The 14,958-nt window shown below is 42.5% G+C and overlaps 1 protein-coding gene across 6 annotated transcripts in view; it reads left to right on the top strand.

Annotated features, from left to right (window-relative positions):
• TMCO3 (transmembrane and coiled-coil domains 3) overlaps positions 1-12,652 on the top strand; it is a 53,300-nt gene extending 40,648 nt beyond the window's left edge. For 4 of the 6 annotated variants that reach the window (XM_053563030.1, XM_053563029.1, XM_053563027.1 and 1 more), the window contains 4 exons: positions 2,732-2,882; positions 9,057-9,136; positions 10,060-10,209; positions 11,959-12,652. In XM_053563030.1, the coding sequence (XP_053419005.1) occupies positions 2,732-2,882; positions 9,057-9,136; positions 10,060-10,209; positions 11,959-12,072 (495 nt within the window). In that variant the 3' untranslated portion in view covers positions 12,073-12,652. Of the gene's footprint in view, positions 1-2,578; positions 2,698-2,731; positions 2,883-9,056; positions 9,137-10,059; positions 10,210-11,958 lie in introns of those variants that run through there. The other 2 variants (XM_053563031.1, XM_053563032.1) reach the window with 2 other exon arrangements.
• Positions 12,653-14,958: the final 2,306 nt, after the last annotated feature.

The following is a 14,958-nucleotide window of genomic DNA, read 5'->3' as shown; positions in this document are numbered from 1 at the left end:
ACAAACCTGTCTTATCTGGACACTTCCATGTTGCTTCCAGTCAGCTCCATGCAGTTGAGATGTCCTCTCCTCACTAGCTCTCACTTCCCTCATTTGTCAGCATTTACTGGACACCCAACGACCAGATATTCTCGTAACTCACACGTCAGATTCCCTTTCTCACTCACTGCCATGTGGTATTCCACTGTGCATGTGTCATAATTTATTTTTACTGTGAGATATTAGGGCTTGTGTCCATTTAGGGCCATGGTACATTCTCACACTTGTTTTTGAAACCCCGTATCATTTCTGGTGTACGTACACAGTATACCTGGATGTGATGCAGCTGGGTCAGAGTGTGCTACACACTTTGCTGACTACTGGTTGTTTCTCCAGAGTAGTTGTTGCTAATTCATACCACTGACACCTCAGGAGAGTTCAGTCACCGGTACCTGCACCAGCACTTGCTCTTGGGTGTGGTGGTGCCTTGGGTATTTAGCTTTCATCTTCCTGACTTCATGAGATGTCTGGGTATTACCGTTGGGTGTGCCTGATAAAATCTTCAGGCTGTTTTTCCACAAGGTGGAGATTTTCTTACTCATTTATTAGAATTCTTTATATTTTCTGGCAGTTTTTATTAACTAAGGTGAAATTCACATAACATATAATTCATTCTAACCATTTTGAAGTGTGCAATTTAGTGATTTTCAGCATATTCATGGTGCCATGCCACCGTCACCACTGTCCAACTTCTGGAACATTCCGGCACCCCAGAAGAAACCCCATGTCTCCCCATATTCCCTTGCCATCTGCATCACCTCTAATTGACTGTCCCTGTGGATTTGCTTCTTGTGGGCATTTTGTGTCTGGTGCTTTCGCTCAGTAGGACATCTTGCAGCTTGTGTCCTTGTTGCAGTGGGTGCCAGTGCCCCGTTCCTCTCCGTGGCTGGGCAATGTTCTACGTGAGATACAGCTTTGCTGGTGTCCTCTGGTTTGTGGCTTCTTTACTCTCTTGGCGGCATTTTATGACAACCAGAAGTTCTTAACTTTAATGTAATCCAGTTCTTGTTCTCTTTTTGGTTAGCACATTTTGTGTTCTGCAGAAAAGATCTTAGTCCCCCCACTCTAGCCACGAGGAAGTTCTGTGTCATCGTCTCAAAGTTTTGTTCCATTCTCTTCTCTAGAGCTATAGTCCACCTGGAGGTGGGTGTGGTGTTCAGAGGACAGGAATTCTTTTTTCACATGCATTTCCACGTGTCGAAAACCAGGTGGCCGTGTGTGCCCATGCATTGTACATGTATATGTGTATGCTTTTGTGTGTGGTATGTGCTTTGTAGTGTGTGTATATATGTGCATGTGTGTGTGCACAGCCCATGTTCCTGTATGCTTTGTGAGTTGTGTGTGTGTGGCGTGTGTGGTGTGTATGCGTTCATGTTTCTGACTCTGTTCTGTCCCCTGCATCTACTCACCTGCCTTTAAGCTGCACCATAGCTCAGTATCTGGTTACATTCTGGCCCCAACTTTGTTCTGTGTCAGGATTGTTATAGTTATATTTATAGTCTTTCAAAATTCTGCATGAGGTTTTAGAGTCAGCTTGCCAGTTTTTACACACAAGGAGTTTCACTGACACCCCAGTGAATCTGACTCCTGTTGAGGGAGTTGGGCCCTGTGTGAAGTGGAGCCTTTTTCTCCGTGTATTACAGACTTCTGGATTTCTTAGCAGTGGCTTGCTGCACTTCCATTGGATTGATTTCCCAGGATTCAGTGTTTTTTGATGCTATTATAAATGGTCTTTTCTTTTAAAGTTCATTTTCTGTTAGTCTGTTATTGCTCTCTTCTATAGTATTATTTTCTTAAAATAAAAACTATCTTTTGAGTTTTGTGTTAAAAGGCCTCATTAAAAAGTATGCCTGGGCTGGGCACGGTGGCTCAGGCCTGTAATCCGAGCACTCTGGGAGACTGAGAAGGGAGAGTCACTTGAGCTCATGAGTTCAAGACCAGCCTGAGCAAGAATGAGACCCCTGTCTCTACTAAAATAGAAAAACTAGCCAGGAGTTGTGGTGGGCGCTTGTAGTCCTAGCTACTTGGGAGGCAAAGGCAGAACAATCGCGTGAGCCCAAGAATTCGAGGTTGCTGTGAGCTGTGATGACACCATGGCACTCTACTGAGGATGACAGAATAAGACTCTTTCTCAAAAAAGGAAAAAAAAAAAGTGCCTGAAGGCTTGTGTTAACAAGTAGTTCAAGTTAACTGTAGTTCAAAACCTGATGGATCTGTCCATCCCTCTCTCTGATCTGGCCCACTTATATGAGTTATTAAGTTAGTTGTTTCTGGATCTGTTGGTGCTTTTCTCTGGTTTCTGTTGGTTCCAGGACCTTGCTCGCTTGCTTTGCCTACTTGCTTTCAGTAGTTTAAGGTTGGCGATGGGAATGCGTTTTTAAGGGTACCTTAGGCTGGTCATTGATTCAGGGTAAAGACTATGTGTTACAAATGTTTGAAATAAGTTTTGGAAAATACTCTCATTTAAAAGTTTCATAGCAATCTACATGCATGTTTCAAATATTTGAAAGTAATATTTTTCTCCTGGTTATTTTGACAGCATGGGGCTTCCTCCAGTTCTTTTAGGCCACCTCACTAAGGCCCCTCCTAGGGGCTTTGCTGGGAAACATGGGCTCCACCTATGATGCTTGACTGTCTCAGAGGGTGTCTGCACTGTGTCCTCACGTGACGTCCAGGCCCTCCTCTTCCTCAGGTCACAGAGCTGCTGGACGTCTCCATGGAGCTGGGCTGTTTCCTGGCTGGAGCGCTCATCTCTTCACAAGGCCACATGGCCACCGAGGAGATCACTTCCTACATCGAGCCCATCCGTGACTTCCTGGCCATCGTTTTCTTTGCATCGATAGGTCATCTTTCTTCTTCATGTTATGATCATATTTGTTAAACACATGTAGATTAGGTCTACAGTCTGTTTATATGTGTGCATGGCAAAAACAGTTACCTTAAAAATTAGAAGTATTCCATATATCTCATTTGGGATTGCTGGTAGGCAGAAACTATTGTTCTAAGACCTTTAAAAGAAGGAAAGAGGCCTGAGACCCCAGGGATTAGCTTTGTGCTTCCCGGAGCGATTAATGCTGAGGTTCACACTATAGGGCACTGAGACAGGCATCTTGGAGCACTCAGAGTAGTGAGGAAGTAGGAATTTTGGAGCATGTCCAGGTAGCTTCTCTGGAAACCTCCTTGGCAGGTCCACCTATGATGCTTGACTGTCTCAGAGGGTGTCTGCACTGTCTAGAGAAGTAACTTAAAAATGACAGAATAGGCTCGGCGTGGTGTCTAACGCCTGTAATCCCAGCACTCTGGGAGACAAGGTGGGTAGATTGCTTGAAGTCAAGAATTTGAGACCAGCCTGAGCAAGAATAAGATTCTGTCTCTACTAAAAATAGAAAGACTAGCCAGGCATTGTGGTGAGCGCCTGTAGTCCTAGCTATATACTTGGAAGGCTGCGGCAGGAGGATGGCCAGAGACCAAGAGTTTGAGGTTGTTATGAGCTATGACACCATAGCACTCTGCTCTACTGGGGCAAGAAAATGAGACTCTGTCTCAAAATAAAACAAAATAAAATAAAGGAAAGAAAATGACAGAATCATGTGGGCATCCAGCATCATGACGTGTCCACCTGGCCTCTGTCCATGGCCCCGCAGACTCAGCATAGTCCCCAAAGACTAAAAACTTGAGAAGCTGAGTCTGAAACGTGCTTGGTAGTGTGAGTGGCCGTGAATGTCCAGTGCAGTTCCCTGAGGGTGGCACAGAGTTGGGCTGTGCCTGTGTCAAATGAAGTAAGCCTATTTCACCAGGGTTTTTGGGATTTGGCAGTTCTTGGTGAGTAAGATAGTGGCTGTGTCTATTGTGACCTCCACTTACATTTGACCTTCCTTTCACTGTCTAGTCCTTGCTGTCTTCTTCCTGTGCCCCTCCTGACCCCCACGCCCTAGCTTGTACCCCTGCTAACCCCTTCACCCTCCCAGCAACACCCCTGCTGACCCCAGCTCCCCTCCTGCTCCACCCCTGCTAACTCCTCCTGTGCCCCAGCCATGCCCCTGCTGACTTCCCCCATTGTGCAAAATTAGCTCTACCAGTTCTGGTTTCCTTTTTTTAATTGAGATAAAATATATATATAATTCATTGTCTTTACCATTTATAAGCGTACAGTTCATGGTAGTAAATACATTTACTTTCTTTTTATCCCCTTCATCCCCTGACTTCCAGCCTCTGGTAACCACCAGTCTACTCTTGAACTTCATGAGATCCAATTTTAGTGAGAACACTTGATGTTTGTCTTTCTATTCCTGGCTCTTATCACTTAGGACAATGGCCTCCAGTTTCATCCATGTTCCTGCAAATGGCAGGGGTCCTTTTTTATGGCTGCATCATATTCAGTGAGTCTGTGTATCACACTTTCTTTAACCATTCATCAATGAGTATTCAAGCTGATTTCATATCCTGACTATTGTGAATAGTGCTGCAGAGACCATGGGAAGGCAGTCATCTCCCTGACATACTGATTTCCTTTCTTTTGGACTTATACCAGGAATGGGATTACTGAGTCATGTGGTAGTTCTACTTTTGGTTTTTTGAGGAGCCTCCATGCTGGTCTCCATAGAGGCTGTATTAATTTACATTCCCACCAACAGTCTGCAAGGGTTCCCTTTCTCTGCATCCTTGTGACCACTCCTTATTGCCTTTTTGACAAATACCATCTAAGTGGGGTAAGATGATACCTCATTGTGCTTTTGATTTGCATTTCTCTGATGAGTAGTGATGTTGAGCATTTTTTCATATACCTTTTGGCCATTTGTATGTCTTTTTTTGTCTGTTCAGATCTTTTGCCCATTTTTAATCAGATTATTTTGTGTTTTTTTTTTGCTATTGAGTTCCTTATAGTATATTCCAGGTATTAATCTCTTGTCAGGGCTCAGTGCCCGTAGCCCAGTGGTTAGGGCACTGGCCACATACACTGGGACTGGCAGGTTTGAACCCCGCTCCAGCCTGCTAAACAAGGACAACTGCAACAAAAAACTAGCTGGGCATTGTAGCCGGTGCCTATAGTCCCAGCTACTTGGGAGGCTAGGCAAGAGAATCACTTAAGCCCAAGAGTTTGAGGTTCCTGTGAGTTGTGATGCCACAGCACTCTACCAAGGGCGACATAGTGAGACTCTGTCTCAAAAAAAAAAAAAAAAAAAAATCTCTTGTCAGGTGGATAGTTTGTAAGATTTTTTTTCCTGTTCTGTGGGTTGGTTGTGTCTTCACTTTGTGGATTGTTTCCTTTGCTGTGCAAAAGCTTATAGCTTGATATAATCCTTTCTATTTTCATTTTGGTTGCCTGTGCTTTGAGGTCTTACCCCCCCAAATCTTATCCCAGACCAATGTCCTAGAGCATTTCCTCAATATTTTATTTTAGTAGCTTCATAGTTTTAAGTCTAGATTTAAGTCTTTAATCCATTTTGATTTGATTTTTATGTATGGTGAGAGGTGGAATATCTAGTTTCAATCTTTTTTTTTTTTGGAGGGAGAGCCTCAAGCTGTCACCCTTGGGTAGAGTGCTGTGGTATTACAGCTCACAACAACCTCCAATTCCTGGGCTTAAGCGATTCTCTTGCCTCAGTCTCCCAAGTAGGTGGGCCTACAGGCACTCGCCACAATGCCTGGCTATTTTTTGGTTGTAGTTGTTGTTGTTTGGCAGGCCCGGGCTGGATTTGAACCTGCCAGCTCTGGTGTATGCGGCTGGTGCCTTAGCTGATTGAGCTATAGGCACCGAGCCTAGTTTCATTCTTCTTAATATAGTTGGTCTAGTTTTCTCAGCACCATTTATTAAAGAGACTATACTTTCCCCATTGTATTAATATGTTCTTGGTGACTTTGTCAAAGATAAATTGGTTGTAAATGTGTAGATTTATTTCTGGGTTCTCTGTTCTTTTATATTAGTCTGTCAGTCTGTTTTATGCCAGTTCCATGCTGTTTTGGTTAGTACAACTTTGTAGTATATTTTCAAGTCAAGTTTTATTTTGTCATGGTCAGAAAAGATACTTTAAATGACTTCTGGTGTTTTTATTTGTCCAGATTTGTTTTGTGGTCTAGGATATGGTCTATTCTGGAGACCATTTCACGTGTTGATGAAAATAAAAGGTATATTCTATAGAAGTTGGTTGTAATGTTCTGTATATGTCAGTCAGACCTGTTAGATCTAGTGTGTAGTTTCACTCCACTGTTTGTCGACTTTCTGTCTAGACGATCTGTCCATTGCTTAGAATGTGGTGTCACAGTCCCTACAATTTGTATTATAGTCAATCTCTCCCTTTAGATCTATTAATGTTTGCTTTATATACTTGGGTGCTGTTGTGTTGGGTGTATGGATATTTATAATTATATCTTCTTGCTAAGTTGACCCACCTTCTCATTATATAGTGACTTCCTAGTCTTTTTTTTTTTATAGTCTTTGATTTATGTTCTATTTTATCTGATGGAAGTATAGCTACTTCTGCTCATTTTTTGTTTCCTCTTGCATGGAATATCTTTTTCCATCCTTTCACTTTCAGTCTGTATGTATCTTTATAGGTAAAGTGGTGTTCTTGAAGGCAGCATATAGTTTGGTCTTGTTTCTTTATCCATTCAGCCACTCTGTGTCTTTTTGTTGGAGAATTGAGTCCATTTACATTGTGTTATTGGTAAAGAAGGACTTACTACTGCCGTTTTGTTGCTTATTTTCTGGTTAATTTGAGATTCTTTTCTTCCTTTCTTAGTATCATCCTCTATGGTTAAATGATTTCCTCTGGTAGTATGATTTAATTTGTTGGTTTTTATTTTTAGGTGAATCTATTATAGGTATGTTTCACCGTGGTTACCCTAAGCATGTTTTTGCTTACAAAAAACATAGAAAAAACAAATTATTTTAATAAGATTTTAACTTGCATGTTTTTGCTTACAAAAAACATCTTACAGATAAAACAAATTATTTGAAAGTGATGATAATTTATCTTAGATCACAAGTAAAAGAGTAGAAACAAAGGCCAAAAATAAAGAAGCAACAACAACAAAAAAAACCCAACAAATATTCTATACTTTAAGCCCATCTCTTTCCACATTTGACTTTTGGTTATCTCAACTTACATATTTTTATATTGCTTCTCTCCTAATGGGTTGTTGTAGCTATTACTTTTTAATTTTTTTTGAGACAGAGTTTTACTTTGTCACCCTTATTAGAGTGCCATGGCATCATAGCTCACAGCAACCTCATAATCCTGGGCTTAAGCAATTCTCTTGCCTCAGCCTCCCAAATAGCTGGGATTACAGGCGCCTGCCACAATTCCCGGCTCTTTTTGTAGATGGAGTGTCACTCTGGCTTAAGCTTGTTTTGAATCTGTGAGTTCAGGCAATCCACCTGCCTTGACATCCTAATTGTTGGGAGCCACTGCGCCTGGCCCAACTGTTACTTTGATTTGTAGATTTAAGCCCATCTTTGATAGATTTGTTTTGGGGGGCCCTATTGCACATCATTCCTTGGACATCTGGATTTGTCTGTGTACTTGATTTTACAGGGTGTCTTATACCTTAAAGTTTTCTTTTTGTACATTACTTTTTTAAAAAATCAGATTAAAGAACTTTTAGCATTTCTTGTAGGGCAGGTCTGGTGGTGGCAACTTCTGTCAGCTGTTATTTGACTGGGAAAGACTTTATCTTTCCTTCCTGTTTGATGGATAATTTTGCTGGATGCAGTATTCTTGGATAGAAGTTTACTTTAAGTGCTGTGAACATGTTGTTTCAGTTCCTCTCAGCCTGTGTGATTTCTCTTGAGAAGTCTGTTGTCAAACTAACTGGATCTCCTTTATATGTTGTTTGCTACTTTACTCCTACTGCTTCTAGATCTTTTTGTCCTTAACCTTTGAGACTTTGATTATTAAATGCCCTGGGGTACTCTTTTTGGGTCAGATCTGTTTGGTGTTCTCAGACTTTTCCGTATGTACATGGATGTATGTGTATATATATATATATATATATATATATATATATATATATATATATATCTTTCTCTAGTTGGAAAGTTTTTTGTCCTTATTTCTGTGAATAAGCTTCTGCCCTTGTTTGTGATTTTCTCTGGTAGTATGTTTTAAACACCTTAAATACCTATAATCTTGAATCTGCTTTTTTGAGGTAATGTTCTGTCACTTGGTGGGACAGAGGGCCCGCGTAGCCCCATACATATTCCACATGTGGTTTCAGAATGAGTAGCTGAGCTTTGACAGCAGAGAGGAAACTTATTTAGGGAAAATATTTCCTGATTTCCAAAATTCATGAGCCAAACAAATAGTGAAAAAGAATGTTGACAATAAATGTCCTCTGCATGTGGTACTCTGGGCACTGGCAGGCTGTGTAGACAGGCTCTGGGGCTCCTCTGCATTTGGGCTTGAATACTCCATGAAGGAGAACGGCCAGTGCCTCCCAGGTGGTTCCCTACGTCCCCTGTGTCCCCTGCAGTGCCTGTGTTCTCCCCGTTTGAGGGGGGTATAGCTGGGATTGCACCAATCCCAGTGGCCTCCTTAGGGTGGCTTTTTCCCTGGGTTACCGAGCATTTGCTAGTGCTTTCACAAGGATACTTAATGAGAATTTAGGATTTTTTTTGGAGATAAGCTCTTGCTCTGTCGCCTGGGATAGAGTGCAGTGGTGTCCTCATAGCTCATTGCTGCCTCCAATTCCTGCCCCAGCCTCCTGAGTAGCAGGGACTACAGGTGTCTGCCACTGCACCTGGATAAATTTTCTATTTTTAGTAGAGATGGGGTCTCACTCTTGCTCAGGCTGGTGTCAAACTCCTGAGCTCAAACAATCCACCTGCCTCAGCCTACCAGAGTGCTGGGATTGTAAGTGTGAGCTGTCACACCCAGCCAAGAATTTAGGATTTTAATTATTTTATTGAAACAAGCCTCATGCACCCTGGAGTTGTAGATGTGTATTTGAGGGGTGGATGTGAGCTTGTGGGAGCACGTTCCTGTGGCTATGAGTAACTTGTCCCGTTTTCCCAACAGGGCTCCACGTCTTCCCCACGTTTGTACTGTACGAGCTCACAGTGTTGGTGTTCCTCACTCTGTCAGTGGTGGTCATGAAGGTACTGACTTTCCCTTCTAGTCGTTACTGCCTGGCAGGAAACACACACTCTGAGTTTCACATGCTGCATGGCACAGGCTCCTGCCCAGGGCCTGGTTTCCAGCCAGCGTGCACATCCCCTGTAGGGAGTCCAGCCCAGCCTCATCTCAAGAGGGTCTGGCTGAAGGGGACCCTGCCTCTTCCCCTGGCCGCCTGCTCTCATCTCAGAGGAGGTGCTTGCTCGGCGGTTCTGGGTCTGGGGGGTTTGGTTTGTTAATGTGATCTGTTGTCTCAGAATTGAGGATGCTGAAAATTGGGAATTCCTAAAAGTTGGGATGGGAGAAGCCCCTTTCTGGGTCCGCAAGATGGGTCCTTATGGTGTGATTCTGATCTTATGACAGATGCAGATGTGCACCTCCAATGCCTGAAAACACTGGATGCTTCCCATTCTTCTCTTTCTGATGACTGCAGGTCATCAGGCTGCCTGTGTTAGCATTTACTTTAAGGCATGATAACCTGTTTGGGAGGCATCTGGCTTTCTGGATTACAAAACTTGACTTAATTTCCATTTTCAAGAACCTGATCACGACTAGTTGTTGGGCGCCCCGCCAGCTCCTGGCTGCTTGCCTCAGAGACAATCATCTCTCTGCCATGTTTTGTTTTAATTTCCATCTTGAGCGCTGTATAATGTTTAGTGCTATTAATTTAGTTTAGGGTAAAGGCTCATTTTCTGCCAAAACACTGATTTTGCCTTCTTGTTCTGTGTGGACTTATTTAAGATATTTTGCATTTATTTGGTGCCTTCTGGGTATTGGTAGTGCCCCTGTGTGTTTCCTTTCTCTGTATGTTGTCCAAGAATGATCATAGCATTCTGATGTTTCTGTCTATGTGCTGCTTCATGTCTGGGATTCTGTCTACACACTGGTGTGATGACCACTCCTGCAGTTTGTTCTGGCAGTGCTGGTCTTGTCACTCATTCTGCCGAAGAGCAGCCGGTACATCAAGTGGATCGTCTCTGCAGGGCTTGCGCAGGTCAGCGAGTTTTCCTTTGTCCTGGGGAGCCGAGCACGGAGAGCCGGCATCATCTCTCGGGAGGTGAGTTCCCATCCACTTTCTGTGTCCAGAGCACAACTCGGGTGCAGTCCTGCAGAGGTCAGCATAGGACCACAGTGCTAGGTCCCTGGTAAAGTTTCACAACCCTTGCTCCAGGTTTGAGTTAGATATCCAGGCACAGAAGGTCCAAGAGTCAGTGGTAGCAGCTTTCTCTGGCTCCCAGTCAGCACAGAGCCTGGCCTGGGATGGAGTGTCTATCTCACGGGGAGCACATAGTGTGGCTTTGCTGCTCTCTTCTCACGCAGGATGGGGAATTCTGTAGATGAAAGTTACCAGTTAATAGCCTAGGCAACCCAGTGAGATCCTGTCTCTACCAAAAATACAAAATTGAGCTGGGCATAGTGATGCAGTCCCAGCAACCAACGAGGCTGAGGCAAGAGGATCCTTGAGCCCAGAAGTCAAAGATCCTGGGCTGCAGTGAGCTGTGTGTGATGACACCATTGCATTCTAGCCTGGGCGACAGAGCAAGACCTTGTCTCAAAAAGAAGAAGAAAAAGAAAGTTGGCCAAGCGCAGCAGCTCGTGCCTGTAATCCTAGTACTCTTGGAGCCCGAGGCTGGTGTATAGCTTGAGCTCACAAGTTTGAGACCAGCCTAAACAAAAGCAAGACCCTATCCCTACTAAACATAGAAAAACTGAGGCAAGAGGATCGCTTGAGCCCAAGAGTTGGAGGTTGCTGTGACCTGTGATGCTGTAGCACTCTACCCAAGGTGACAGCTTGAGACTGTCTCAAAAAAAAAAAAGAAAGTTACCTGTTAATACTGCTTCAACTGTTATCATTATCTTTTACAACAATTATATTAAGCCACTCTGATATCAACTCTGGAAAAAAAAGACTAATTTTTTAAAGATAAACTGCTGGCTCAGCGCCTGTAGCTCAGTGGTAAGGGTGCCAGCCACACATACACCGGGGATGGTGGATTCAAAGCAGGCCAGGGCCTGCTAAACCACAATGACAACTATAACAAAAAAATAGCTGGGCATTGTGGTGGGCACCTGTAGTCCCAGCTACTTGGGAGGCTGAGGCTAAGAGGCTTGGTTAAGCCTGAGAATTTGAGGTTGCTGTGAGCTGTGATGCCATGGCACCCTATCGAGGGTGACATAGTGAGACTCTGTCTCAAAAAAAAAAAAAAAAAAAAGATAAACTGCTAACTTATTTAATATGTTAATAGCATCTATGAAACATGAAGCATAAATGTGGGCTGAGTGCTTTATAAAGGTTCCTGTTAATACACTGTGAAATCCATAAGGCTGTAAGATGGTCGTCTCCCTATATCTTGTGTGTGAAAAAGACACGAGCAATTATAGTGGTGAGTGGTGCAGATGTGATTGCTAAAGAGAAGGGTGAGGTAAAAGATGCTCCATCTGAGACTGACCATGGCTGTGCCCTTCCTATAATGTGTTCTGTGCAGGTCAGTCTGTTTGTAGTGGGACTCCCGAGAGGCCCTTGTGCAAACACAGACTCCAGGATGATACCTTGTAATTCATCAGACTGGCCACACCACGCGATGACTGTCAGATCTCAGTCCATCCCACATCCGAGGGTCATCTCACCTCTGGCTGAACTTTGATGTGTCCTAAATATAGCACTGAACTTCTGATTTATAGGGATACCTCCTAGTGTTCACTGTGCGGGTGCAGCTGCTGGTGCTTAGTGTGAACACTCAGCCTTGGACTGTGCAGGTGCACCTGCTGATACTCTATGTGACCTCTCTGCATTTCCCTATTGCAGGTGTACCTCCTTATACTAAGTGTGACTACACTCAGCCTCTTACTTGCCCCAGTGCTGTGGAGAGCTGCAATTATGAAATGTGTGCCGAGACCAGAAAGACGGTCCAGTCTTTGATGGCACAGAGGTGACAGTGGACCTTGGGAAGGGCAGCTTGGTGAGAAGTGAGCTTTTCCAGTTACACAGTCCTTGGAGCCTTATTCCTTAGGAACAGAAAAACACTCTAGCAAAGACATGGTGTTTCCTGGCTTATCAGAATATTTCTGTCATATTGTAAAATTTTTCAGAGTAATTTATTTGCAGTCAATTCATTATTCACAGTAGAACTGTAACACTGCATTTTACAAATCGCCTTGACTATTTTGCCTGGATGTGCCTTTTTTTCCTGAAATTATTGATTTCCTATTGTTAATTCATCAGTTCATGTTTTTTTTCTGGTGAAGAGAAAAAATTAGAAAGCTTTTAAAAATTTATTGTACAACTTTAAAATATGTTCAGTATTCAATAACAATAACTATTCGATCTGTTGGTTGAATATTTGTTATTAAACATTGCTGTGAGATGGAATTTTAATTATGGCTTTGAGTTTGGAAGCTTTTTATCTTTAAAGCCTATGTTTTCTAAAATGAGATGAATATAGATGTGTATTTGCCTTTTATTTTGACTATTTTAAATAAAATACTTTCCTGTCAATTTCTATTAGGTATATCACTTAATATTTGGCTTTAAATCACAAGAATATACATTCTTTGATAAAAGTAATTGATAAAATTTATTGAAAAATTGTATTAAGTTTTGTGTCTTTGCTTTAAATCTCAGCCAATTTTTTTTTTATTGTTTGGGATTCATTGAGGGTACAAAGAATTAGGATATACTGATTGCATTTGTTAGATAAAGTCTCTCTTATAATATGTCCCTCCCCCAAGAGGTGTGTCATACATCATGACCCCCATCGTCCTCCCCGCTCCCCACTCCCTCATTCCCCTATCCCACCCCTTGTATTACTTCATCTACTGCCTTCATACTAGAATTGAATACATTGGATTCTTGCTTCTCCATTCTTGTGATGCTTGGAAGTGGATGTGCTCTGCTTCCATCCAGGTTAATATAAAAGATGTAAAGTCTCTATCTTTTTTTAGTGGATGAATAGTATTGCGTGGTATACATATACCACAGCTTGTTAATCCTTTCCTGGGTTGGTGGGCATTTAGGTTGTTTTCACATTTTGCTGATTGTAGATTGAGCTGTGATAAACAGTCTAGTGCAAATGTCCTTATGGTAAGAGGTTTTTTTTTTCTTCTGGGTAGATGCCCAGTAATGGGATTGCAGGATCAAATGGGAAGTCTAATTTGAGTACTTTGAGGATTCTCCATATTTCCTTCCAAAAAGGTTGCATTAGTTTGCAGTCCCACTAGCAGTGTAAAAGTGTTCGCTTCTCTCCACATTCACGCCAGCATGTGCAGCTTTGAGACTTCGTGATGTGGGCCATTCTCACTAGGGTTAGGTGATATATCTCAGGATAGTTTTGATTTGCATTTCTCTAACGATTAGAGACTAGCGTTTTTTGTTATATTTGTTAGCCACTAGTTTGTCTTCTAGTTCAGTTCTAATAGAGACAGTTCTATTCATGTCTTTTGCCCAGTGATATATGGGTTTGTTGACTTTTTTGTTGTTGTTGATTAATTTGAGTTTTCTGTAGATCCTAGTTATCAAGCTTTTGTCCAATTCATATTATGCAAACATCTTTTCCCATTCTGAAGGTTATCTTTTTTGCTTTGGTTGTTTCCTTAGCTGTACAGAAGCTTTTCAGTTTAATTAAGTCCCATTTGTTTATTTTTGTTGTTGCAATTGCCACAGAAGTCTTTTTCATAAAATCTTTCATCAGGGGTGGCACCTGTAGCTCAAAGGAGTAGGGTGCTGGCCCCATATGCTGGAGGTGGCGGGTTCAAACCCAGCCCCGGCCAAAAACTGCAAAAAAAAAAAAAAAAAATTTTTTTTTTCTTTCGTCAGGCCAATATCTTCAAGTGTTTTCCCCACACTTTCCTCGAAGATTTTTATTGTTTCATGCCTTAGATTTAAATCTTTTATCCATCTTGAATTAATTTTTGTAAGTGGTGAGAGGTATGGGTCCAGTTTCAGTCTTTTACATGTGATTATCTAGTTCTCCCAACACCATTTGTTGAATAGGAATTCTTTTTCCCAGTGTATGTTCTTGTTTGGTTTATCAAATATTAGGTGAATGTAAAATGTTAGTTTCATCTCATGGTTTTCTATTCAGTTCCAAATATCAATGTCTCTATTTTTGTGCCAATACTATGATGTTTTGAGGTATCGGCCTCGTAGTATAGCTTAAAGTCTGGTAGGTGATACCCCCAGCTTTGTTTTTATTACTAATAATTGCCGTGGCTATATGGGTTTTTTTCTGGTTCCATATAAAACGAAGAGGCTCGGTGCCCATAGCACAGTGGTTACAGCGTCAGCCACATACACTGAAGCTGGCAGGTTCCAACCCAGCCCAGGCCAGGCAAACATCAATGACAACTGCAACCAAAAATAGCCAGGCATTGGGGCGAGTGCGTGTAGTCCTGGCTACATGGGAGGCTGAGGCAAGAGAATCACTTAAGTCCAAGAGTTTGAGGTTGCTGTGAGCTGTGACACCATAGCACTATACCAAGGGCGCCATAGTGAGACTCTGTCTCAAAAAAAACAAAGAATTATTTTTTCCAATGTTGAAAGTAAGATGATTTTTTTTTTTTTTTGTAGAGACAAGAGTCTCACTGTACCGCCCTTGGGTAGAGTGCCGTGGCGTCACACGGCTCACAGCAACCTCTAACTCCTGGGCCTACGCCATTCTCTTGCCTCAGCCTCCCAAGCAGCTGGGACTACAGGCGCCCGCCACAATGCCCGGCCATTTTTTCTTTTTTGTTGCAGTTTTTGGCCGGGGCCGGGTTTGAACCCGCCACTCTCGGCATATGGGGCCGGCGCCCTACTCACTGAGCCACA

Source organism: Nycticebus coucang, chromosome 15 (assembly GCF_027406575.1).
Source record: "Nycticebus coucang isolate mNycCou1 chromosome 15, mNycCou1.pri, whole genome shotgun sequence".
NCBI classification, from domain to species: domain Eukaryota; kingdom Metazoa; phylum Chordata; class Mammalia; order Primates; family Lorisidae; genus Nycticebus; species Nycticebus coucang.
The sequence above is the reverse complement of the archived record's forward strand: the minus strand, read 5'-3'. Positions and strand labels throughout refer to the sequence as shown.